This window comes from Anomaloglossus baeobatrachus, chromosome 2, assembly GCF_048569485.1.
Source record: "Anomaloglossus baeobatrachus isolate aAnoBae1 chromosome 2, aAnoBae1.hap1, whole genome shotgun sequence".
NCBI lineage: Eukaryota > Metazoa > Chordata > Amphibia > Anura > Aromobatidae > Anomaloglossus > Anomaloglossus baeobatrachus.
Genome location: NC_134354.1, coordinates 442,995,826 through 443,023,487, shown reverse-complemented (window position 1 = coordinate 443,023,487; position 27,662 = coordinate 442,995,826). Strand labels below are relative to the sequence as shown.

The 27,662-nt window shown below is 45.1% G+C and overlaps 1 protein-coding gene across 1 annotated transcript in view; it reads right to left on the bottom strand.

Annotated features, from left to right (window-relative positions):
* YWHAG (tyrosine 3-monooxygenase/tryptophan 5-monooxygenase activation protein gamma) overlaps nucleotides 1–27,237 on the bottom strand; it is a 53,279-nt gene extending 26,042 nt beyond the window's left edge. Inside the window, exon 1 of the mRNA XM_075336279.1 lies at nucleotides 26,928–27,237. Coding sequence (XP_075192394.1) covers nucleotides 26,928–27,014 — 87 coding nt within the window. The 5' untranslated portion in view covers nucleotides 27,015–27,237. The remainder of the gene's footprint in view (nucleotides 1–26,927) is intronic.
* Nucleotides 27,238–27,662: the final 425 nt, after the last annotated feature.

The following is a 27,662-nucleotide window of genomic DNA, read 5'->3' as shown; positions in this document are numbered from 1 at the left end:
GTATGATGGGGGGAAAAAAAAACAAAACACCACACTATGCACACAGACAATATAATATACATATCTAACATTATAAAATATACATATACACATTCCTAACTGCTTGCAGTATTTGGCTTTCATATGAAATTAAGCATGAAGCTAATATGCACTCGAATCTTTTCAGGTGACCCTAATGTGCGGTCTCAACTTTTGAATGCACATTTTCAATATTTCAGTACTTTTTGCACAACTTTGTGTTCTCTAACAAAAAGCTTAATGGCAAAATTCACAACAGGTGCTTGATCCATTTATAGCCCAATAAATTTCAGGGTTCAATTAGAATATTTATCCCCTCATCGACAGCAAAAGTACTGGGTATGTCCTGGCTGCCAGTGCCTTTCCGAAGGATGTACCCAGTATGTCATAGCGATTTTTTTGGGCACAACTGCTGTGCAATCGCCGCAAGGTCACTCACTGACAGGAGCAGTGTGGGCACCGCAGTGTAACCACCTGAATTGCTGCAATCAATAGCAATTGCAGCATTTAGGAGGCAGAGAGAAGATAGCGTACCTCTCCCAAGCAATCGGGTCCCTGTGATACGATCACGGGCACGCAATTGCTGCCATGGTAACACAAGGTAGTCAACATGACAACCCTCTAGGTTACCCAGCTACAGAAAACCTCAAACATCATACAAGATGCATGGTAAGCGGTAAAAAAATAAAAAAAAAGTACACATTTGCGCGTCCGTAAGAACCAGATCTATAAAACTGTAACGCTAGTTAACCTTCAGTGAACACGAAAAAAAAAGTAGCAAAAACTCTTCAACACAGCTGGAAAAAAAAAAAAAGTGGACTACAACATGATGAAACGCAATTAAAAAATGGTACCACTGAAAAAGTCATCTAGTAATGCAAAATACAAGCCACCATACAGCTCCACCAGCAAAAAAAGTGTTTTAAAAAAGCTATAGCTCTCAGAATACAGCAATGTAAAAGTTTTTTCTATAACATTTTTTGTAATGTAAAAGCTACATTATGCCCCCTTCACACAGTGAAAAACACGTTTTTCGTCATAAAGGTGTGTATGTCCCTCCGTGTGCCATGATTTTGGCACACGTGTGATCTCCGTGTGCCATCTGTGATAATACATGGAGATCAGACACTTATACTCCCGTCCACACCGCTGCTGTCTGTGATGCTGAAGTCTCCCGCGATGCTGGATCTGGCCACCGCTGTCTTCCCTCTGCAGCTACTTCCGGGTCAGTTGTGAAGTGAATATGCATAAGCATAATTAGCTAGCCTGGAAGCAAAGACAGCAGTGGATGAAGACAGCATCACTGGAGATGGGAAAGTATAAAAAGCTTTTTATTTTAGGCTAGTCTCACACTTGCGTTGTGCGGCATCCATCACCATGCGTTGTGTGACGCATGTGACTGATGTGTTGTAAATAGTGTGATAATAAAGTCAATGGATTCCTGTGAAACAACGTGTTGCATTCTTTTAGTTTTCTTTAGCCGAGAGCGAGCGAGCCCCAATCACCACACACACACACACACACACACTACCGCCTCCATCACCACACACATACAGGCACTACCGCCCCCATCATCACCGCACACACACCGCCACTACCTGAGTGACGTCACCGCTGAGAGCGCGATTCACTTCAGTTTCTACGTGGAGCTCACTGTGAGCGGCGGTGTTCTAAGGGCGCTCCTGTCAGCTTCCGATGTTACAGCGCTGAAAGTCGTGGGACCTCGTGTGGATTACGCTGGACCTGGGGGGGGTATTTGAGGATTAATAAAGTGGTGAAAGGGTGTTTGTCTTTTATTTCAAACTAGCTGTAGTACCCGGGCGTTGCCCGGGATAGTAGTGGTCTGTCTTTGCATCAGTCGGTCTGTTTCTCTCGGTCTGTCTTTGCATCAGTCAGTCTGATTCTCTCGGTCTGTTTTTGCATCAGTCAGTCTGATTCTCTCTGACTGATGCAAAGACAGACCGTCTGTTTCTCTCGGTCTGTCTTTGCATCAGTCTATGTCTGGACTTGCATCAGTGTCTCTCTCTTGCTGTCTCTTTGCCCAGGCTGTCTGTCTATCAGTCTCACCACGGACATCTTTTTACCTCACACAAGCTTGTTAAACCAAGTTTATTTTGTTCCTATAGCAACCACTGACAGCTCCCAGCTCCATTCAGTTTAATGGCTGCAGGATTTTTGTAGAGTAACTGGAAAGCACAGGGTTAAATTTTTTCCGCCCAGTCTATGACGTTCCCTGCGTCACATGGGGCGTCTGCAAAATTTCATGATTGTAAATGCGACGGTGCAAGTAACGGCGGTGCAAATTCCTTTAGCGGACACACACAAAACACACACAAAACACACACAGCTTTATATATTAGATAAAGGATTTTTCGGCGTTTGTTTTTATTTACTTTAACTACAGATTAATCATGGAGGGTGTCTTCTAGACGGCTGCCATGATTAACCTAGGACTTCGTGGCAGCTATGGGCTGCCATTAACTCTTTATTACCCCGATTGCCACCGCACCAGGGCAATTCGGGATGAGCCGGGTAGAGTCCCGGGACTGTCGCATCTAATGGATACGGCAATTCCGGGCGGCTGCTGGCTGATATTTTTAGGATGGGGGGCTCCCCATAACGTGGGGCTCCCCATCCTGAGAATATCAGCCTTCAGCTGTGTGGTTTACTTTGGCTGGTATCAACATTTTTTTTGGGGGGGGGGGGTGGGAATACGCATGCAGTTTTTTTTAATTATGTATTGTACTGCACTACATAGACACCCCCACCGGTGACCAATTGGTTGCAGTGAGACAGCTGTCACTCAGCGTGGGGGCGTGTCTGACTGCAAATAATCATAGTCGCCAGTGGGCAGGGGAAGCAGTGAATACGGGATGGAATAATGAGCGACCGGCATTTTCCTAAGAGAAGCCACCACCAGAGCTTGTGACAGCTGTGCATCGCCGCGTCGGTGATCAGAGTATGGGACACACACGGACACACACACACACACACGTGCTTTTAAGCTATTTAGACCGTTCTTCTGGTCATGCTGAGCATGCTCAGTAGAACGTGATGGAATCCTGCACTGGAATCGGTCGTCAAACGCATGGCAACGGAATCCAGCACCGTAGACATTCATTATGCCTCTTAACGGATCCCAACTGAATCTTGCAGAGTGCGGTTTTTTTACAGCAACAAAAACGTTACATGATGCGCTCTTTCCGCCCAACGATCACTGACTGTCACCGACAAAACAACTGATGCGCCGTGGGGCGGATGCAACGCAAGACCATACGTTGCAATCAGGCCTTACTAGAAGCCTATGAGAAATAAAAGGATGCCTGCAACGGTTACCGTAATTCCTCAAGGCGGCGGATTGCAACAGATGTAAAACTATGCAAGTGTGAAACTAGCCTTAAATGTACGTGATTTTTCTGGTACGTGTTTCACGGACCACACCACTGTGTGATCCGTGGGACATCAGTGATGCTGGAGAAAAATGGACATGTCGGTGCAAAACACACGGACACACATGTGCGCTGTAAGGAAACACGGCAGTGAGAAATCACCGATGTGTGCGCAGACCCATTTATTTTAATGGGTCTGCATATGTTTGATTCTGGTACATATAAAAACTGCAACATACGTAGCTGAATCACTGACGTGTGAAGGGGCCTTAAGTGTAGTATTGCTAAATTCATACTGACTCAAAGAATAAACTCAGTTACAACACAGCAAATGAACAAAAAAAAAAAAATCCTGAGTTGCTAAAAAGCGGAAAAGAAATAGACAGTGATCAAAAATTGTGGCCCAACGTGGTATCAATAAAAACTCCAACTCATCCTGTAAAAAAAAAAAAAAAAAATCTATATAGCCTTCAAAATTCAGGGATGCAAAAACCTTTATTTTGTACATTTTTTAGCATGCTACTACCGAACCTAAAAAAAAAAAAAAAAAACGCAAATATAACTGCTTGGTGGTGCTGAAATCGTATTGACCTGAGGGCTTACACCGTGGATTACGTATAAATCTATGAAAAATATGATTCAGACAAAGCTACCAATGGAAAATGCACTGTAATGAGGCAGAGGGAGTCACTGACCTCATCTGGCCTGTGGTCCGGCGGTGTCCATCTATTTACTCTTTTTAGATGTACACAAAACTGTGGTCATCAACAGTTTTATTCACCTTTGAAAAGACAGACCGCTGAACAGAGGCCAAACAGAGCCCGGTGTAACTATCTCATTAGTGAATGGATCCGTTAGGAGTGTCACCAGAATCACTTATTTCGGAGCTGTAGATGGAAACCCTGATGAAAGTGGTCAGCATAGGGCACAGGATAAATGGGAACTGATCCAAAATTTTCTTTACCAAAATTGCCAAAGAGAACAAGACCCCACTCAGGTCAGTCAATAAGTTAACAAAATATATGGGGCCTCCACGTTACTGGTAACAAAAAGGCTCTGGAAAAATCCTATGGTTTCCCCGACGCCCTCACAAAAAGAAAAAAATAAATTTAGCAAAATCCACGCTTAAAAATGTCCCTCTCTTCTGAGCCCCACAATGTGTCTAAACCACAGTTTGCATCCACATGTTTGGCATTGTTGTAGTTAGGAGAGCCCACTTAATTTACAGGATGCATGTCCCCAAAAGCACAAGTTGGGCACAATGTACTGGGCACAAGGGCTTATTTGCAATTTTTAATTCGGCAACATTTACTGCAATTGACACCATGGGTGTTTTCAAGAGACTAAATTATCAATACACCTCTACATGAATTCCCAAGTGTCATTTCCAAAATTTGGTCACTTGAGAAGGGTTTCTTCTGTTCTAGCACTTCGGGGCTGTGCAAATTTGAGTCTGCAAATATTCTTGGAAAATTTGTACTTCAAAGATCAAATGGTGCTCCATGCCTCCCGAACCCTGTGGTGCAGCCAAACAATACTGTACTGTCACATTTGGGGTATCGCCACATTCAGGAGAAATTGTGTAACAGATGAGAACTTTTTTTTTTACCTATTCCCTTTGTGAGAATTGGAAATCTGGGGTTAACACATTTTAGTAGTAAAAATGTAATTTTTTTTCTTCACTGCCCAAAAATATAACATTTTGTGACACACCTGTAGTGTCAATATGCTCACTGCACACCCCTTGCATTCATTGATGAGTGCAGTTTGTAAAATGGGGTCACTTGTGGGTGATTTCTGCTGTTCTGCCAGCTCAAGGGCTCTGCTAATGTGAAATGATACCTGCAAATCAATCCAACTAAATCAGAATTCAAATATGGTACTCAATCCCTTCACTTTGTACAGTGCCTCAAAAAGTTTCATTTTAACACATGAGGTATTGGCGTATTCAGGAGAAATTGCAAAACAAATTACATGGTCCATTGTCATTGGGGGTCACTTGTGGGGAAGCGCACCTGTTTAGGCACATCAGGGGCTCTCCAAACGTGACACTGCGTCCGCTATCAATTCTAGCTAATTTTGCATTAAAAAAATTCAAATGGCGCTCCTTCCCTCCTGAGCCCTGTGCCACAAGTGTAAATTTCCACCACATATGGGTATTGGCATACTCAGAAGAAATTTCACAACAAATTATACGGTGCATTTTCTCCTGATATCTTTGTGAAAACCAGGGCTGTGGAATCGAAATAAAAATGAACCATTAAAGTACAATTAAACTGATGAATGAAAATAATGAACCTTAGATTGTGAGCCCCAATGGGGATAGTGTTCCTGATGTATGCAAAGCGCTGTGGAATAGCGCTATATAAATTATTATTATATTATAATGAAGGTGAACAGTAGCTAGAAGACAATTTCAGATGCAGTATGTTTGAGATGGAGCTACACAGTCTTGTTTCTGTAACAGAGGAACAAAGATATTACTACAGAAGAACAGCACAATTATACTTTAGAATTAGACCTTGTTGAAGCTGCTCCACATCGCTCTCCTATTCATCACATGTGCTGTGCACACGCTGCAGCCAGCAATAAGATAGGTCTGCAAGAGGGACATGCTGGAACACTGACTGACAAAGTGAAGAAATAGGTTAGGTTCCATCTTTAAGATGTGCTGGAAAAGGGCCAATTGCCCATCAACCCACTTGGCGGGGCAGCACTTAATGATTGAGCGATTACTTGAGCTGAAACCCTTTCTTGTAGAAGAAAAAAAAAAAGGAGGAAACTTGAATCTAGCATCAACAAGAATATTTTTTTTAGATTAAAAATATAATTTCTTTATTTCTCACATTAAAATAGATGAAAAAATTCGAATTAAAAAAAAAAAAAAAAAATCACATAAGTCCAATGCAGGTAACCTTATGTGTTTCGGACGCATGATTTGTCCTTATTCATAGGCATATTTAGACATAACTGAATTGTCCAGATATAGCTTCTACCTTTCTATAAGGTAGAAGCTATATCTGGACAATTCAGTTATGTCTATATATGCGTATGAAAAAGGACAAATCATACACCCTAAACGCATAAGGTTACTTGCATTGGACGTGTCATTTTTTTTGTTTGGATTTTCTCATTTAATATGTGAGAAAATATTTTTAATCCAAACTTTTTTTTCCTGTTGGTGCTGGATTCAAAAGTTTCCTCCTTTTTCTTGATTGACCACTCACTGGATGGACTTGCTGACGTGTTCTCTGTGCATCTCACAAGGATATCACTGCCTTATCAACAGTATGGAAAACATATGGAGTATGGTAGGCTGAAAATCTTAATTACTTACCGGTAATGGGATTTTCAGAAGCCCATGACAGCACCACCTGAGAGAGGTTCCGCCCACATCAGGACAGGAAACCCACTGATAAAAAGGCGGTACCGCTCCTCCACATCAGTAGGTTTACAGAGCCAGAGAGGACCAACAAAAACAAAAATGTTAATCACACCACCACCAAAAGGAATACACCATTAACTCTAACACTCCCCGAAGGGTGCCCATAACCAGTGAATAGGGGGGGGGGGGGAACTAAGGGTGCTGTCATGGGCTTCTGAAAATCCATTACCGGTAAGTAATTAAGATTTTTCCCTTTCGCCCATGACAGCACCACCTGAGAGATTCTAGAGACCAATCACCTTAGGGAGGGACCACCGCCTGTAATACCCGTCTACCAAGAAGGGTCGGCCGTGGAGGACAAGTCAAGTCTAGAGTGACAGAAAAAAGGTAGAGGAAGAGGACCAAGTGGCGGCCCTGCATATATGATCAATAGACACCTCTGCCCGCTCAGCCCAAGTAGTAGAAAGTGACCCAGTGGAAAGGCCCTAATCTGCAGGGGAACTGGCACCTCCTTAGCTGAGTAGATTAGCAACATAGCATCCCGGGCCCACCTAGCCAAGGTGCTTGTAGATACGTTCTAGGGAAAGTCCTGGGGCTGTAAAATAACAAAAACAGGGCCTGAGATTCTCGCAATTCCCTGGTCCTAAGGGCAAGTCTTACATCCAAGCTATGGAGCCTGTCCACTTTGTCATTGGAAGGAGGGTCACAATGGAAGGCAGTATGAATTCCTGGGACATGTGAAGGGCTTGACCACTTTAGGCTATGAGGGATCTGTACGCAATACCACCCTACCGAACAAAATTTGGGTATATGGATGGACAATGGAGAGCGCCTGTAGGTCACCCACCCGTCTAGCGGACGTCAAGCAATGAGTAGTACCACCTTCAGGGTCTTTGAGGGAACATCTGAAAGGGGCTCAATGGGGTGTCTATAAGGGCATCAAGGACAAGATTTAATCCCAGGGAGGCATGCGAGGAGAAGGGACAGGAGTCGCTCTAGCACAGGATTTAAATGAACCTGCTAATCCATCTATTCTCTGAGGTTATTTATAGAGGGCTCCTAGGGCTAAACTTGTACCTTCAAGGTGCTAGGGTTTCCAGGATGGCCGGAAAGAGGGGGACCCCCGATCTGTGCCCAGGAAACTTGCTGGATTTTTCACCAGACCCTTCCCTAAAATACCAGTGGCGACCGGCTTCCTACTTTTAAGGAGAGTTTTACTAAGTTCTCAGGAGAATCCCTGTGCTAGGAGCAGCCGCCTTTCTAATGCCACGCTGTCAAGTGGAGGGTAGGAGCCTTGGGTTGGCACATTGGTCCCTGGACTAGTAGGTCTGTCCTGTCCGGCAGTATCCAAGGGTCTGATATTGCCAGTCTTTGGAGTCAACAGAACTAGGCTCTTTGGCCAGAAGTGAGCTATGAGGATAATGAGAGCCTCGTCTTCCCGAACCTTCCTGAGCACCGCCGGAAGAACCAGGGGTGGAAAGAAGGCATATAGAAGACCCTGTGACCAGGGGATCGGCATTGCATCTATTGTCATGGGATGATCCCTGGCTGATTTTATTGCAGTTAGTTCACTGAAGTTTGAGGACTGAGTCCTCACATGATGGTCCCATAGTCCTTGTAACAGGTGAGTTCTCAGGTAAGCTCCCCAGTCTAAGTGACCTGCATCTGTTGGGATGATATCCGTGATGTTGGGACACCCCTGCGGACAATAGAGTTAAGTCCTGCCACCAGGACAGAGAAAGCCACACCTTTGGATCCAAGCGGAATCTCATATCCAAGAAGCCTCCTGACTGTTGCTGTCAGACCAGGACCTCCATCTGAAGGGATCTCATATCTTTGAGCCCAAGGAACCGTGGGGATGCAGGATGTGAGGGTCCCCACAAGAGACATAGCCTGTCTGAGGGTCATGACTGGTTTTTCAATCGCCAAGGTGACCAGGGATTGTGACTTCAGTATCCTCTTTCTCCTCCAGAAGAAAAGACTTCTGAGCGACTGAATCCAGGATCAGCCCCAAGAAAGACCGACACTGTTTAGGTTTGTGTTCTAGATTTTTCAGGATTTATGATCCACCCTAAGTGCTCTAGGATGGAGATCACTATTCTTTTCTCTCCCTGTCATATAGATGTTACAATAAAATACCCCCGAGGGGGCGACTTCAGATGTAATATCAGCCCTTTTGCAATGATCTGTAGAATCCACAGGCTGGAGGAAACAGTCTCAAAGAAGAGGGAGAGCCTTCCCCCTTCCCCCCCACTGGGATGGTGGAGTCATTGAAGGCCTTGTGGCTTGGTAGAGGATGATGGATCAAACAATCCTGAGGACCTCTTCCGTCTATCCTTCCAGGAGTTCTGGTCTCTGGGAGGCTCCTTATGGAAAATTGCTTGCCCCGAAACGGACGGCTACGAGGGAATGGAGTTCTAACAGCTGGAAATCCTTGTTTATGGTTTGCCGCTTTGGACAGAAGGTCATCCAGTTGTGATCCAAACAAAAAGTCTCCTTCACAAGGTATCCTGCATAGTCTGTTCCTGGACTGTACGTCTCCCTTCCAGCATTTCAACTATAGGGCCCTTCCGGCTGAATTGGAAAGAGCTGCTACCTTTGCAGATAATTTGAGCGAGTCGATGGAAGCATCCGCTAGAAGTCTGCTGCCCCCTGCATACGTGGAATTGAGGAAATATGTCCTTACTAGACTTGGTACCCTTAAGTTAGTCCTCTAATTGTTGGAGCCAGACCATTATGGACCTTGTTACACATGTACCTGCCACCGCCGGGCAAAGAGCTCCTGCTGCAGCCTTCCAGGTACCACGGACCTGCAATTCAGGCCTCCAACATGAGGTCTTGTGTGGATTCAGGATCTTTATCATCCACCAGCCCCATAGTGGAGTGGACAGCTTCCACTAGGGGTGTCACCTCAGAGGATGGGAAGCATAGTCTGCCGTCCACGTCTGAGGAAGATTAGGAATCCAAGGTTGAGGAAGAGGCAGGTGAAAATTTTCAGGAACCCCGTTCAGAGCCGCCTGATTTATCTGAAGTTCCCCTATCATTCCTAGTGGATTGTTTATGTGTTTCCCTGACTTCAGCACGGCTAATATATCTCAACTCAGCCTTGAGGCTTGGTGCTTCCATTCATAAGCCAAAACCAAAGAGTAAGAGATGCAGTTTCCTTCTACTAAGGATTACCCCCTTTTTTCCCCAGCTTGTATGGCTGAGAACAGAATAGACATTAGTTTCCATATTACAATAGTTTCTTACCTAGCCTGTTAAGGTTGACAATAGAGAATAGTGGATGTGGTTCCCCCATATTATTAACAGCCTTTTCTTGGTTAGTAATGGCTGACAATAGAGAATAAAAGCAGTAGTTCTCCCACATTATAAAGTTATTCTATGACTTGTAAGATTGACAACAAGGGATAATAGTTGCAGCCTCTCTATACCAACAGTTGTGTATAAAGGCTGACAACAGAGAACAATAGAAGCAGTCTTTTCTGGTGCTGAGGGATTCGCTTATTTACACTTTACAACACCTGGAATGATATAATTATAAACTATATCTTTGATCACACCTAGAGTGTCAAAATGGTATATTAAGCTTTTTGTGGTAACATTGTGTTTTTTTTTTTTGTTTTTTTTTTAACAGTGCTTCGATTTGCTTTGGGATTTTTTAGCCAGACACCCCCCGTCCTCAGTCATCAGAGGACAGTAACCACCGGATCCACATAGCACAATCTGGACCAGAACTGAGAATCACAAGTGATACAACAGTCCAAGCCTCCCAATATAGCCAGGGTTACAGGTGCACCACAACACTCAGCAGGCTCTTTTTTTTTGTTCATTTAAGACAAGACAGGGAGCAACCAGTCTACAACAGATGTTTTCACTTGGACACTGATTCACTGAGACAAGTTCATGTTTCCTCTTATAAATTCAGCATACATATTTGTCCATGTTACTCAGGAATAAGGACCCTGTTCTAGGGTCCGAAACATGTCAGGATTTGGTCATGTTTCATTTTGTATGCAATTTCAACATTGTGATCTAAATAAAACAGAAGACCTCTTTGATACTGGTGGGACAAGGCCCCCTCGGTAATCTGAGGATAGACTGTCCTTGTAAACCCCACAATTCCTATGATTCCTCCTCTTAGAGGTACCTCTTGAAGAAAGAAGGGAACATAGGGGGGGACTTTTAAACAATGAAATGCTGCAGCAGACACTCACCCCTCAAGATGGCGGATCTGGTACCAGTTTCGGAGGCAGTTTATGACTTCCAGATTTGGATTTCTCAGATCCCCTGGAATGTCGACTTGCCGGACTGGAGGGACTAGCCCTGCCGGAGGAGCGTTCCCCTTGCTGCCCTGGGAATCCGTATGCTGTTCCAGCACATCCTGCTCTGGTGGAGAGTGGTCTTCCATCCTGAATAGGGGAGAAGTCATACTCACCAGAATGCAGCGAAGGTGACTCCTCATACCTCCCTGGTTCAAATTTCCCGCCCGAAATCCGTTCACTGGGCGCCGCCATCGTGGAACACCTTGCACATGCACAGGTGATTAACTTCCGGGTGCCGCGTCCCTTCCTTTTCACCCCGGCGTTCCGTCAGCAGGGCGCCCGTCTCGCTAGCTCCGTGTGAGGATCACATAGCCTGGGGCGACGCAGAGCCGAGCTCCCGCTCCAGGCCCGCGCCCCACCACCGCAGACAGCCGAAGCCCTGGGGAGGTGCATCCAGGCCCGAATGCTGGCTTTTGGTAAGAAACCAAACTTCCACACCGGGTCAGACCTGGGAGAATCCGTGGGTTGTCCCATCAGGACAGGAAACCAAACTGATGTGGAGGAGAGGTACCGCCTTTTTATCAGTGGGTTTCCTGTCCTGATGTGGGCGGAACCTCTAAGGTGGTGCTGTCATGGGCGAAAGGGAGAAGTATACATTTTTTTCTTTTTTACCTTAAGCTGGGTTCACACATAGCGACGACGTCGCTGTTACGTCACCATTTTCTGTGACGTAGCAGCGACGTCCCGTCGCTGTGTGTGTCATTCAGCAACGACCCGGCCACTGCTGTGAGGTCGCCGCTCGTTGCTGAATGTCCTGCTTCATGTTTTGCTCGTTGCTCTCCCGCTGTGAAGCACACATCACTGTGACAGCAAGAGAGCGACGAACTGAAGCGAGCAGTAAGCCGGCGTCTGGCAGCCTGCTGTAAGCTGTAACCAGGGCTGTGGAGTCGGAGTCGTGGAGTCGGAGTCGGAGCTCATTTTGGTGGAGTCGGAGTCGGTATAAAATGCACCGACTCCGACTCCTAAAATATATAATAAATTGGGGACAGGAGTGCAATGCAGAATGTGCTGAATATTTTACTAAATAACAACATTTAGTATAATGCTTATATTTAAGTGAAAAATTTATTGTAGTACAATGTGAACATCAGACATTTAATTGTTTTTATGATACAATAATCAAGATATTTGGATAGAACATAAAATATTTATTGGAATACAACTTTAGAACACAAAAAAACTAATAAATTGTAAATATGTAATATATATAATATATATATATATATATATATATATATATATATATATATATACACAGTGTATATACACACACACACAAGATATATATGTAATCTACTGTATATTACATAGTGTATTACATATTTACAATTTATTACAGTTTTTTGTGTTCTAAAGTTGTATTCCAATAAATATATTTTATGTTCTATCCAAATATCTTGATTATTGTATCATAAAAATTATTAAATGTCTGATGTTCACATACACATATTCATGTACTACAATACATTTTTCACCTAACTATAAGCAATATATGTAGGAGTCGGAGTCGGAGCCGGAGTCGGAGTCGGAGTCGGAGTCGGAGCCGGAGCCGGAGCCGGAGCCGGAGTCGGTGCAAGAGAATTTGAGGAGTCGGAGTCGGAGTCGAAGGTTTGGCTTACCGACTCCACAGCCCTGGCTGTAACCACGGTAAACATCGAGTAACCAAGAAGCCCTTTTCTTGGTTACCCAATATTTACCTTAGTTACCAAGCGCAGCATCGCTTCCACAGAGACGCGTGTCGTTCTGATCACTGCTGCGTCTGCTGTGTGACAGCTAAGCAGTGATCATAACAGCGACTTACAAGGTTGCTGTTAAGTCACAGAAAATGGTGATGTAAGCGACGTCGTCTTCGCTATGTGTGAACCCAGCTTTATTCTTTCTTGTAGATATGGCCAATCCCTCAGGTTGCACTAAATGAAGGTCAATTGACCCAGGTGGCTGATTTGAATGAATTGCTTCATCACCCATTTACAGTGACTAAAAAGTTACAAGCTGAGGATTTAACTCCTACCATATTCATAAAGGAGTGGAAGAATTTGTTATTTTGCCTGCCCCAAAGAGGGTTAATCGCAGATGGCATTGTTGCGTCAATAAAATTGAGAGATACTGGTATTAGAAAATAAAATTCTTCTGGCAGCTGTGTATGTGGACCCAAGTCATCGTATATTGCTGAAGGCTGTGGGGAGAAAAAGCACAATAGGGTCTTACCCAATGGACATACAAGGGGCTGCTGATAAGTCTTTGGCTTTCAGATTTTTTTGTTTCTATGGTAACGAATGTTCCATCACATGAAAGCCTTGTGTGTCTAATATGTTATCAAAATTTTTTGTTTGTTGCTTATAGCAAGTGTTCTACGCACACGAAAACAAAATGGCGGCGTCTAATGTGATTCACAGCAACTGAGAGCAGAGGAGTAATAAAATTCTTGCTTCTGCAAGGAAAATCTGAAAAGGATATTCATGGTCATTTGTCGCAGACATTAGGGGATCAATGTCTTTCACATTCCAGTTAAGAACTGGGTTGCCAAATTTAAAAACAGACCACTTCAGCATCAATGATGAGGAATGTTCTGGACAACCAAGAGTGGTTGTTGTTCCGGAGATCGTCTATGCTATGCACAACCTCATACTGGAGAATCGATGAATTTCAGGTAAAGCAATAGCAGACTTCATGGGGATTTCCCATGAACGCGTTTGTGTCATTATCCATGAACCTTTGGACACGAGAAAACTATCTGCAAAGTGGGTCCCCAAATGTTTGACAACAGATCATAGAAGCATGTGAGTGAAAACTCTCGGTCCATTTGTCAGAGTTTCCGGACTGATAAGTATTTCCTGGATCAACTTGTCACTATGGATGAGACCTGGGTTTTTTATTATGACCCTGAAAACAAGGAGCAGTCAAGAGTGCAGGGACAGTGGTTCTCCTCGTTCAAAGTTGTTCAGGGTGCAAAAATCAGCCACTAAGGTGATGGCGTCTGTTCTGGGATAAGAAGGGCGTGCTGCTAGTGGACTACCTTCAAAAGGGTTCCACCATCAATGCAAGGTATTATATTGAACTTTTGGACCAACTGAAGGCAGCTCTGAAGGCCAAAATGCATGGCAAGCTGTCCAAAGGAATCTTGTTCCTGGATGACAACGCCTCCGCTCAGACTGCACAAGAGACCACAGCAAAACTGGAAGAGCTGGGCTTCCAGCTGGTTGACCACCCACCTTATTTAAACAGATCTAACTCCCTCCGAATCATTTGTTTCAAAACCTGACGAAACCTCAAGGATATCAAATTTCACGCCATTTCTGATGCCATGACTGCTACAGATGTTTGGTTTGAGGCACAGCAGAAATCCTTTTTGCTAGGCTTACAGAACTTTGAATACCGATGTCAGGCTATGTCCGCACGTTGCTTTTTACCTGCTTTTTTGCTGCTTTTTCAACTGTAGCGTTTAATGCCAAAATGGTTGTGTTCTGCTTTTCAAGCAAAGTCTATGGGAATTTGGGTTTCTTGTCCGCACTATGCAGTTCAAACTGCAGCCTTTTTGTTGCAGAACTTTGGTCAAAAACAGTGTAAAACCCAAATGGCAAAAACAATTGATACGTCAGTTTTTGCCATTTGGGTTTTGCCCTGCAAAGCTGAGTTTTTGACCAAAGTTCTGCAACAAAAAGGCTGCAGTTTGAACTGCATAGTGCGGACAAACCCAAATTCCCATAGACTTTGCTTGAAAAGCAGAACACAACCATTTTGGCATTAAACGCTGCAGTTGAAAAAGCAGCAAAAAGGCAGGTAAAAAGCAACGTGCGGACATAGCCTAAGAAGTGTGCTGACATCAGTGAAGAGTATGTGGAATAAAGGTAAAGTTTCAACATCCTATCTCGTTTCTTTCTGGGTAAAACAAGACTTATCAGCAAACCCTCGTATAAGTGATAAGGGAATTTGTGGGGGTGTGGCACACAACCAGATTCAAAGTAGGTAACCAGCTGCTGCAGAGTGCACGTACTAAAAAAACCCGAAGCAGACCAGGAACAAAGTTGGTGTGGAACTGTTACTGCGCTGCTGAAGATATGACAAATACAGTACAAATTAACTGCACAAATGTTATTCAGTACGTTTTGCTGAAAACCTCCCCCCCACTACTGCGTAGTGTACTGCATAGTTACAATTTATTGACGCTTTTGTTTTAACTTATTCCAATATATTTTATATATTCTTAATAGTTGATTATTACATTATAATAATGATACAAAGCCTCATGTTATCATTTTACTACAGTAAATTTATCACTTAAACATGAGCCATGTATGAGGAAGTTGGAGGTCAGGGAAATTGAGGAATCAGAGTTGAAGGCTTGGCTTAATGTCAATTAATTAATTGACATGTCAATTGTTTTTGCCATTTGGGTTTTGCACTGCAAAGCTGAGTTTTTGACCAAAGTTCTGCCCCAAAAAGGCTGCAGTTTGAACTGCATAGTGCGGTTTAGAAAACCAAATTCCCATAGACTTTGCTTGAAAAGCAAAAACACAACCATTTTGGCATTAAACACTGCAGTTGAAAAAGCAGGTAAAAAGCAAAGTGTGTTCTTACCCTTAGGGTATGTGCGCACTAGGCGTTTTTTTCACGCTGCGTTTTTATGTGCGTTTTTGTCTCAAAAAACGCACCCGCGGCTAAAAAAACGCGGCAAAAACGCATGCGTTTTTGCCGCGATTTGGCTCACTGCGTTTTTAATCAGTGCACAATGCCATTAAAGATTGTTGATGAAAAAAAAAAAAGGTCTGATGTCATTTCCTTCTTCAAAATGTTCATTGTATGCAGGAGAGCAGACAGCTGCAGAACTAGTGTATGCAGGAGAGCAGACAGCAGCTGCAGAACTACAAGGCTCAGCATCCTCCATTCACTAGTGTATGCAGTTTTTTGCCCAAAAAGAAAAAAAAAAATGACATGGGCTTCGCCATATTTTTGTATGCTAGCCGGGTACAGCAGGCAGGTACGGGCTGCCCCCAACCCCCAGCTACCCATTTGTACCCGGCTGGGAACCAAAAATATAGAGAAGCCCTTTTTTTTTTAATTTCATGAATTTCATGAAATAATTAAAAAAAAAAAATGACGTGGGCTTCGCCTAATTTTTGAGTCCAGCTGGGTACAACTAGGCAGCTGGGGATTGGAATCCGCAGTGCAGGGTGCCCAAGATCTCTGGGCACCCCCACTGCGAATTGCAGTCCGCAGCCACCCCAGAAAATGGCGCTTTCATAGAAGCGCCATCTTCTGGCGCTGTATCCAACTCTTCTAGCTGCCCTGATGCCGGGTGGCTAGCTAGGTAATAATGGAGTTAGGGCTAGCTGTATATTATCAGCTAGCCCTAAGCCCGAAATTCATGGTGTCACGCCAATATTAGACATGGCCACCATGAATTTCTAGTAATGATAAAAAAAAAAAAAAAAACCACACAGAAATTTTTTTTTATTAGAAATAAAAACACAACACAATTAGTGACTCCATCTTTATTGAAATAAAGAACCCCCCCTCCGCAGTAATCCTGGGTCAGGGTCCCGCGCCGTCCAATCCGGATCCAATATCATCTGATCGGTTTGCTGGAAGGCAAAGCGATCAGATGATGTGTCAGGTTCAAGTGCCTAAATCACATCACACATCAGCTGATTGTATAAAAGCAGATTATACAATCAGCTGATGCATCAGTGGAAAAAAAAAAAAAATAATACTCACTTATGTGCTGTGCTGATTACCGGCAGCTCTTGCAGCGATCGGATGAGAGTCTGATCCTGTCCCATCGCTGCCGGAGCTGCCGGTAATCAGCTGATGAAGTCCCCTGACGGCAGGATCAGCTGATAGCCGGCCGGGCGACACCGCGAGAATTACGATCAGCTGATGCGTCAGGTGACTGCATCAGGTGATCCACCGCCAGGTCCTGCAAGCAAGGTCCTGCCCCGGGGAGACTGCACACAGCCAGAGCGGCGGGACCGGGACAGGAGCGGACATGGCACCGGGACCCTGCAGGCAGGTGAGTATATGACATTTTTTTTTTTTCTACTGTTCACTTTGGTTTTTGCCGCTGCCTCCACCTCCCGCCCAGACATGGCGCCGCACGGAGCTGACATGCACAGGACGGGAGGTGGACGCAGCGGTGACGGTACCGGGAGGATTCATGCTTCTGTGTTTACCAACAGAAGGAATCCTCTTCCTGTACACGTCACTGTAGTACCCACCCCTTGCGTTTATAGCTGCGTTTTTAGTCATAGAAACGCAGCTATATTTGCAATGTGCCTTTTTCATTGCGTTTTTGAACATCTCATTGAACTCAATGGGTGAAAAACGCAGTGAAAAACGCAGAAATAATTGACATGCTGCGTTTTTGTGGTCACCACAAAAACGCAGCTAAAAAAAAACGCTGTGTGCAGACAGCACTTCTGAAAACCCATTGACATTGCTGGGGAAGCAATGTCACTGCGTTTTCAGCACAAAAACGCGGTAAAAAACGCCGCTAAAAACGCGGCAAAAACGCCTAGTGCGCACAAGGCCTTATGCTACATGCGCACGCTGCTTTTTTTGCTGCTTTTTTGGCTGCAGTTTTGGCTGCAGTTTTGTCAGCAGAACTTTCTGACATTTGACTTCCCAGCAAAGTCTATGAGAAGTCAGATTTGTCATGCGCACATTGCAGTTTGTCAGCGTTTTTTTTGTCAAAAGTTTGTGACAAAAAAAAATGCAGCATGTTCATTCTTCCTGCGTTTTTGTCAACATTTGTCACCCATTGAAATCAATGAGGGCATCAAAAACGCAGGAAAAATGCATGCTAATCAAAAGTGGTGCATTTTACCTGCGTTTTTGCTAGCAAAAACGCAGGTGATTTGTCAGGAAGTGAGGTCAGGCAAGTGGTCCCCGAAGTACCGCTGTCCCCAGGGGAGATGATGTGGAGGACGGGGACTATCAGCAGCGGCGGCAGCGAGAGGGGGATGGACATTGGCAGCTGAAAACATTGATTTTTATCTCTCTCTGCTGCCGCCGCTGATAGTCCCGTCCTCCACGTGTTCCCCGAAGTACCACTGTCCCCAGCGTGCACGCACAGGGGAGATGATGTGGAGGACGGGGACTATCAGCAGCGGCGGCAGCGAGAGGGGGATGGACATTGGCAGCTGAAAACATTGATTTTTATCTCTCTCTGCTGCCGCCGCTGATAGTCCCGTCCTCCACGTGTTCCCCGAAGTACCACTGTCCCCAGCGTGCACGCACAGGGGAGATGATGGACCCCTCTCACCGCCACCGCTGAAAGTCCCGTCCACGCTCCTGCCGGCTCCACGCTCCTGCCGGCTCCACGCTCCTGCCGGCTCCACGCTCCTGCCGGCTCCACGCAGTAGCGCGATCAGCTGAGCTGTCACTGAGGTTACTCGCGGCCACCGCTGGATTCAGCGGTGGCCGCGGGTAACCTCGGTGACAGCTCAGCTGATCGCGCGGCTGTCTTCATTTCCTGCGTGGAGGTGACCGGAGCGGCGGTGTCTGCTGCTTCTCCTGTCACCTGCATGCAGCAGCGCTGGAAGCGACGCTGGAGCATGCTGGATTACGCCGGACATGGAGGGTTTGTCGGGGTTAATAAATTGGTAATGAGGGAATGTGTTTGTGTTTTTTATTTCTAAATAAAGGATTTTTTCGGGTGTGTGTGTGTTTATTTTACTGTAATTCACAGATTAATCATGGAGGGTGTCTCAGACGCCTGACATGATTAATCTAGGACTTATTGGCAGCTATGGGCTGCCAATAACTCCTTATTACCCCGATTTGCCAACGCACCAGGGTAAATCGGGAAGAGCCGGGTACAGCCCCAGAAGTGACGCATCTAATGTATGCGGCAATTCTGGGCGGCTGCTGACTGATATTGTTAGGCTGGGGGGCTCCCCATAACGTGGAGCTCCCCATCCTGAGAATACCAGCCTTCAGCCGTATGGCTTTATCTGGCTGGCATTAAAATTGGGGGGGACCGCACGCCAGTTTTTTTTAATTATTTATTTATTTCTAATTTTTTTTTTTCAATTCAACAAGCTTTATGGGCTTGTTTGAACTGAAAAATACATGAAACAATTGTTGACAAAACTGCAGCCAAAAACGCACCAAAAAAGCAGCAAAAATGCAACAAAAAAGCACCTACATTTTTTGTGACATTTCCAGGCTCTCTCTGACAAGGTGCAGTTTTGGCTGCAGTTTGTGAACACGAAAAAGAAGCAGCGTGCGCATGTAGCCTTAGGCAGGGATTCTAAATATGGACTCAGAACTGCTTGTGACTATGGGTGCACTTGGGACCTGATGTAGCCTTTAAGTTGTCATCATGCTATTCACATTTTGACATGAGACAAAGAACACACCTAACAATTGATCAGCAGTACGCCACCTTTGCGAGGATTCAAGCAGGATTTTCTCAGACGGAATTGGCCACTGAGCTTAGGTGTATCAGACCGTGCCATGAGCAGGTTGCAAAAGTTACAGAGACTGGAAGAGTCACAGAAAGGCATAGAAGTGGACGTCCTTTGGTCACATCCCACACTAAAGGCCACTACTCACTAAGCGACATCGCTGCAGAGTCACGGTTTTTGTGACGCAACAGCGATCTTGCTAATGATGTCGGTGTGTGTGACATCCAGCAACGACCTGGCCCCTGTTGTGAGGTCGCCGGTCGTTGCTAAATGTCCTGGACCATTTTCTTCAAAGGGGATGTCCTGCTGGGCAGGACGCATCGCTATGTTTGACACTGTGTGACAGGGTTCCAATGACAGCAGAGATAGTTATACAGGTCACTACTGCGACTCGTATCGTTACTGAGTCGTTGGTAAGGTCTGTGTGACATCTCACCAGCGACCTCCCAGTGACTTACCAGCAATCCTTATCAGGTCGCATCGTTTTTGGGATCGCTGGTAAGTTGCTAAATGTGACGGGGGCTTAAGGACTGCTTCATTGTGAACAATGACCTTCGAAACCAGATGATGAACGCCACACAACTCCAAGCACATTTAAGGGAGGTGAGAGCCAGTCAAGTGTTATCATACAAAACCATTTAAATCAGCGTGGTCTATGTGCTAGACAACCTGCAAAAGGTACCTGATCACACCACCAGGCACAATTGTCTTGCTGGATGAGGGATCAGTGGGCCTCAGTGCTGTTCTCTGATGAAAGTCTGATCACGCTGAGCAGAAATAATGTCCAAGAATTATGTTGGAGATGTTAAGGAGAACGCTATGCATCAGCCAGTGTTGCCACCAGATGAACCTTTGGTGGTGGTGTTGTTACAGTTTGGGCAGGTGTGTCTACTCAATACAGAACTGCTCTACACTATGGTACAGTGACAAGCCCCAAATACTTAAACATCATTAATCCATCATTAATCCAGTCATTGTGCCTCTCCATGAATAACAGGTCTAATTTCATCTTCATGGATGACAATGCTCCAGCTCATCAACATCGCATCATTAGGGAACAGCTGCTGGAGACTGGGGATCCTCAAATTGAGTGGCCTGCACTTTCTCCAGACCTGAATCTCATACAAAACCTATGGGATCAACTGAGTCGCTCACTGCTCTGTACCCCAGAACCTCAATGACCTGATGGCCACCATTAAAGAAGAGTGGAATGCCATGGCTCAGCAGACAATAACTCCACTTGTGAAAAGCATGAGACGTCATTAAACGTGAACCGATCAGGTCCAATATGCACCCAGAACAACGAGCAGTTCTGGGAGCAAATTTCTAGTTCGTACTTAACTATTCCAGAAGCTAGTAGCTTACATAAAGAGATCTTTAGAAAAAGTATTTCTAAAGATCCTTTATGATCTGCGAATGAGCACAGGGACATGTTGCAAGGGCGTTAGTTACAGCGCTCATTCCGCCCTCTTAGCAGGTTAGCACGCCCACAGGGGTGTGCTAACACGCTATTCAATGCCCAGTGTCATCAGCGGTGATGCGCGTACCTGTGTCCGTTGTCACCGCTTCAGAAGCAGGGCTTAGGGGCAGAGCACATGATTAAATGCCTGTCACTTCCGGTCATGCGCACTAGACCTCTGAAGTCGGGATGCATACACCCGGGTTCATAGTGCGAATGACGGGAAGGGCCGGGCATTCTGATCATGCCCCTAAGAACAGCATCTGAGGCTGTGACAACGGACACAGGTACACGTGTCACCGCTGATGACGCTGGGCATTGAATAGCAATGAGCGCAGGAAAAAACGTTATTTCAACTAGTCCCTGCGCTCATTAGCATATCATAAAGCATCTTTAGAAATACTTTTTCTAAAGATCACTATGTAAGCTACTAGATTCTGGAACAGTTAGGAACAGATTAGAAATATGCACCCAGAACTGCTCGTGATTCTGGGTGCTTATTGGACCTGACATGCTCCCTTTAAGCTGTACCTGATGCTCAAGGACACGTGACAAGTTAGTGTGTGTGTGTGTGTGTGTGTGTGTGTGTGTGTGTGTGTGTGTGTGTGTGTGTGTGTGTGTGTGTGTGTGTGTGTGTGTGTTCCACCATTGCAAGCTTCTACTTAAAGGGAACCTGTCATGTAGAATATGCGTTCTGACCCATCAGCAGATGCATGTGTGCCCTAATTACACCTCCCTACCCATCCCTGTGGGCATGATACCGTGGATTTACATGAGCGACGTTACCAGTCGCTCCTTCAGATCCTGTGCGTGTTTGCACTTACCATACCCGCACAGCCTTTTTCGGGTGCTCGTTGTCAGTTTCAGACGCACTCTGATCATGCGCAGAGTGTTTGAAGCTGGCGAGTGAACACCCAGAAAAGGCTGCGGGAATGGTAAGTGCAAACACGCGCAGAATCTGAAGGAGCAGAAGGGGGGATGTCACTCATGTAAATCCATGGTATCACACCCACAGGGGCGTGATACCATGGAGAAGTATGCAAACGCCCACAGGGCGATGCGACGCCCATGAGACGACGAGCTCTGCTATTTACATAGGAAATATGGAAGTAATAAAACTTTACTTTCATATTACACAATTTTACAACACAGGGATGGTAGGGAGAGAAGGTGTAATTAGGGCACACATGCGTCTGCTGATATGTATAATATGTGTTCTGACCTGACAGGTTTCCTTTAAAGGGAACCGGTCAGGTGCAATATGCACCCCGAACCATGAGCAGTTCTGGGTGCATAATTCTAATCCCTGCCCAACTGTCCCAATTTATAGTAGCATAGATAAAGCGATCTTCACAAAAAGTATTTCTAAAGATTTTATGATATGCTTATGAGGCCAGGGACTAGTCGCAAGGGCATTAGTTACTGAGCTCATTCCTCCCTGTTAGCATTGTAGCACGGCCACAGGCGTGTGCTAACATGCTATTCAATGGCCTATGTCAGCGTCATTACCAGTGGCGACGCACGTACCTGTCCGTTCCTACAGCCTCAGATACCAGACAGTGAGCATAATCAGAAGCCCCGGCACTTCCATTAATGCATACTAGACCTCTCTGAAGCCGGGATGTGTACACCAGGCTTCATAGTGCACGTGACCGGAAGTGCAGTGACCTGATCATGCGCAGTGCCCAACATCTGAGGCTGCAGCAACGGACAGTTACATGCGTCACCACTGGTGATGACGCTGGCAGTGGGCATTGAATAGTATGTTATCTCGCCCCTGTGGGCATGCTAATCGAGCGGAATGAACGCAGAAACTAACGCCTTGCGACTAGTCCCTGCGCTCATTAGCATATTATATACGATCTTTAGAAATACTTTTCTAAAGATCTCTATCTATGCTAATGGTTGTGGGTGCATATTGCATCTGACAGGTTCCCTTTAAATGCACTACTTTCATGATAGAAAAAAAAATCACTGTAGCATGAACTTTTTACATAAATCTCATCCGAAAGCCAAATATCGCTAACTTGTTTGTTAATAGTGTATGTATGCATGCATGTGTATATCTAGCCATCTATTACCACTAATGGACCGGACCTGTGCAAAGGGTATTTTTGTGCAGTAAGCTGCAATTTTATTTTATGATATAATTTTGCAGTAGATAAGCATTGCTTGCTTTTTAGTACATTGTCGGTGGAAGGTATAGCAACAAAAAAATAAGTCCAATTTTTAAAATTTCAATATTTTTATTTACAACATTTAAAGAATGGGTAAAATTTTATATCTTCATATGTATGATTTTCTGTATGTAACCACTGCAATTAGGATTTTCTTTTTCTTATTTTTAGGTGGGGAAAAAGAAGAGGTGATATATATGTTCCTATTACAGTGTACAAGGAAAAATATATCTTTGTACAGTGTTAGCCAGTAGAGATAAAAAAAATTGTTTAAAAGAACTGAGAGTTCTCAGTGGTTGATATCTTTTAATGGCTAACTGAAAAGATGGTAATAATTGCAAGCTTTCGAGACTACTCAGGTCTCCATCAGGTATGGTGTTGTGTCCCATGAATGGGAACGTGTTGTATATAATTCTTGCATTGCATATTTTTCCTCCTATCAGGAAATTCCTTATTGTTACTAGGTAGATTAGACTGTATGAAGTTTGTCCCTATGTTCCTCCCTTAGTTGGCTTCTGTATAGAAAGCTCCTCCCTTCTCCTTCAGTTTAGTCTAGAGGAACCAGGAACCATTGCTGAAGAGACATGTCTGCAACCCTGTACAGATTATTCCTTTTCACCTGCCTTTACTTTGTACTTAATACAAGATTCTAGAAGAAAACTACAGCGTTTCTCCTGGTCTTCCTACAAGTCATCGTTTGGGCTGAGTTAACACTATCTGTGGAAGCCGGTAGAGTGAGTAAAATCATACAGTTATCTAAGGGACTGATAATTAGAGCGGTTGGATTCATTGCTACCAGGAAGAGACAGAATACATGGTATAACACAAAATCTGAAGAGTCACATATTTATACACAACAGGACTTAGAATAGTGCAGTTAAAAAAAAAAAAAAAAAACAAGAAACAAGTTATATAAAACAGAACCATCTATGGCAGGGGGGCAAACTGGTGTGGCCATAAATTTTGCTGTAGTTCAGTGTGAAAGTTTTATTGTCCTCTGATAAGGGTCTGGTCCAGGGCTGTGACACGCTCGGATGGTCAGAGGAGCACATCTTTTAACTGATGTAAAAAGACATGAATCCATGAGACACATTCATTCCTGCTCTGAATGTGTCAAAGGTCATCATAAGTTTGTACTCCCATAGTCTCCTATCTCTCTGGGACTTGAAATTTCCTTTCAATACCAGCAATTTCATGTCCATGATGCTGTGGTCTGAGTTACAAAAATGTATAGCCACAGGTAGATCCATCCTTTTTTCTCTAATTGTGTGGCGGTGAGAATTCATCCTTGTCCTGAGCGGTTGTCCGGTCTCCCCTACATAGAGATCCCCAGTTGGACATTTGGTACATATAATTAAATACACCACATTGGTTGTGGTGCAGCTGAAGGTACCTGGGATCTTGTAGTCCTGATGTGATCTGGGAATCTTTATCTTGTCCGTTGTCAATATTAATGGATACAAGGATAAATCACGGTCTAAAAACCCATGCAATAGTAGTGACGATAGCAGCATCAGGGGCCTTTAGCAGCTTCTTCGCTGGGATAGCAACCCTCAGATTGGCACCCTACGATAACATTGCACAGGTGCATTGATCACAAAAACACACGTGCGCTCACATATCCCTAATGCTATAACAGTGCAAACTCCTGACACTGCAGAAGCGCCAGATTTATCATCGTAGCTGATGCTGTGCAATAAATTTAGACATCTTTCTGCAAGTCACATTCCGTTACTTATGCCAACTAGTAGCTGGTTCACATTAGGCCAGTGCCTCACCAGACCAGTAGTAATGAACTCATAGTAATAAAAATGTTATCAACCTACAAATATGCTACTTACCTTCTAGTCTACTGAACTCAGTATAATATTAAAGCACCACTCCAGCGGGGTTTTTTTTCCAGCGCTGGAGAGGTGCTTTTCATTTTATACTCATCCTCCAGCGTTTTCACCTCGACAACACTGCTCTCATCAGTTTTAGACAGTGCGTGACCTGACGGGAGTGCCAGTGTTTCATGGAGCGCTGCAGAGGTCACTCTTCAATGCAAGTCTATGAAAGCCTCATTCTGGCTCCCATAGATTTGCATTGAGAGATTGTGAGAACTACTTACTTCCAGCCAGTGAAGTTGCACTCACAAGAAGGCAGCATGGGACCAGAGTGGCACCGATAAAAGGTGAAAACGTCAGAGATAGAGTACAAGACTAAGGGGCGCACCATCACAGTGGTTAAAAAAAATAAATAAAATGCTGGAGTGTCATTTCAAAATAAGCAAATAAGTCAATTACGTTGGCAAAGCTACAGGAAAAAAAAAAAAAAAAACAAAAAAAACTAGCTTAGCCGTTATGTGAAAACAAGTTACATAAAGTAAGAAACACTAATCTGTGTATAAAGTGGCTCACGTCAAACCTAGATCTGGTGCATGTGCAACACCCACTTTTGTATTCACTCTGGGACAGTGTCTCATGAGCTGCACATTAATGTTTTTTCACAAATCAATAATTGCATAAATTGACTAATAAAATACGTGCAATCACGCAATGGGTTGTTATTTTCAGATGCTAAAGTGTGTTTGCCTACCCTTGAAAGTAAGAGTTATGTTCCCTGGCCTGGTCTGCCCAGTCACTGCAAGTAGGAAACCGCTGCCCTAGCACTTGGAGAAATAGGCGAGTCATGCAAGTCATAAAACATGGATACTGCAGGTGGCACCTATACCATAGCCTGCAAACATATAGAAGCAAATGGGTCATCTCTTTAATCTGTAGCATTTTATTTTTCAGCATCTCCACTAACTAGAAACATAAAATGCAAGTTCATAAAAATGGAAAATTAATAACTGACAATAGCGGGTGACATTGAGATTTATAAATGTGAATCTGACTGACTACTGCAACATCTGCATGGTAGCTGTCACATCTCAGGCTTCTTATGTATTTTCATTAATCCACATCCTATAAAATTACTCCCAGGCTGAAGCTTCACTGTGGACAGGAGAACAGAAAGCGTCCGTGACTCTGGAACATGTCTACGTTATCTGACAATGAACCAAATTATTTGCTGTTGGCAGCATCATTGCAATGTCTTGGATAATGGCCATACATGCTGTCTGGTACCAGCCACCTGGGTGCAATGCAGATTTAGTCTCCAAATGACATCACTGGTTGCTATGGCAATAAGTGAGGTAACATTTCACTGCGTGAGGGCAGAGAAGGACATACTTCTGCATGCATGCCATCCCTAGACATCTTACTGCACGTTACTGATGAGAGGCAATGGCAGCTGCTGGAGTATGTGGCACCTATAGCCCCTGATCTGGGAGGAGAGTCACCTGCAGCTTACCCATCAGATGTCAGGGTGGTGCCATGTGTGAGGGCAGCACATCTGTCCAGCCAGTGACATGAATCACATGAAAGTAAGTGCACCCTAGCCCTGAAATGCATTTAGACAATTGTCAGTCCCGCTCCCCCCTCCCGCACAGTCCAGCCTCTCTGCAATATGACAAATGCAGAATCTTCTGGAAAGCCTGCTACTGCCTCCCACCACCGCTTTGTGTCTCCGCCGCTCAGATCTGCAGACAGCGGGGTGATGGCTGAGGACCAGCCCTGGGGACCCCCCTCCCGAGCCCAGGAGGCCACATGCACCGCGGGGACGGTAGCCGGCGGCGATGTGACGGAAGTGCTGCCGGCAGAGTGCGGAGGAGCCGGCACTACCGCAGTGAGGCGGGGGATAAGCGCGCACGTGTGCCGCCATTCATACAGCACGCCCTCACCGCTTTCATGGCAGCCGCCATGTCGTCGTATCTCTCGGCTTGTTCAGCCAGTCGGGCTTTCTGCACCAGCTGCTCGCGGTCCACCATCTTGTATGGAGCGGTTCGGTGCGGCGGGAAGGGCTCGGTTGCTGCTTGGCGGCGGAATGGACACACAGGGCGGTGGCGGCGCCGGGAGCTACGCCCTTACTTGTGCTGGCTAGGTACTTTACTGGCACGCTCTGCTGCTCGCCGTGTCCTCTGCTACTGCTGAATAACGGTCTCTCCACTAGCCGGTTACTCCCCCTGCCTGTGCGTGCCCCGGGCCCGCCCTCTGCTGGCTCCGCCTATCGTGTGTGGACCCGCCCGGTGGCGTCATAGCCCTCTCCCCCACCCTCTCTAGCCCACAGTGACGTCAGCAGCCGTAAAAGGGCAGCCGCCGGATTCACCGCCTGTGAGAGGCGCTTATAGGCTTCTGGGCGGTGGCTGAGGAGACAGGTAGCGCCGCAATGCGTCCCGGGAGATGTAGTTTTTCTAGACCTGCGGTATAGGCGTTTGCAGAGGGAAACGCCTTTGGGTAAAAACTACACATCCCGGCGAACGCAGAAATCGTCTGTCTCTATTTCTTCCCTAATTTGATATCCCCATGTTACCTCACACATTGGAATTGTGCGTAACATGAAGTCAGTTCTGCAGAAACAGGCAATAGTCTGAGTAACGCTGATTCATCCTCGGTTTGTAGGGTATTATTCAAAGGCT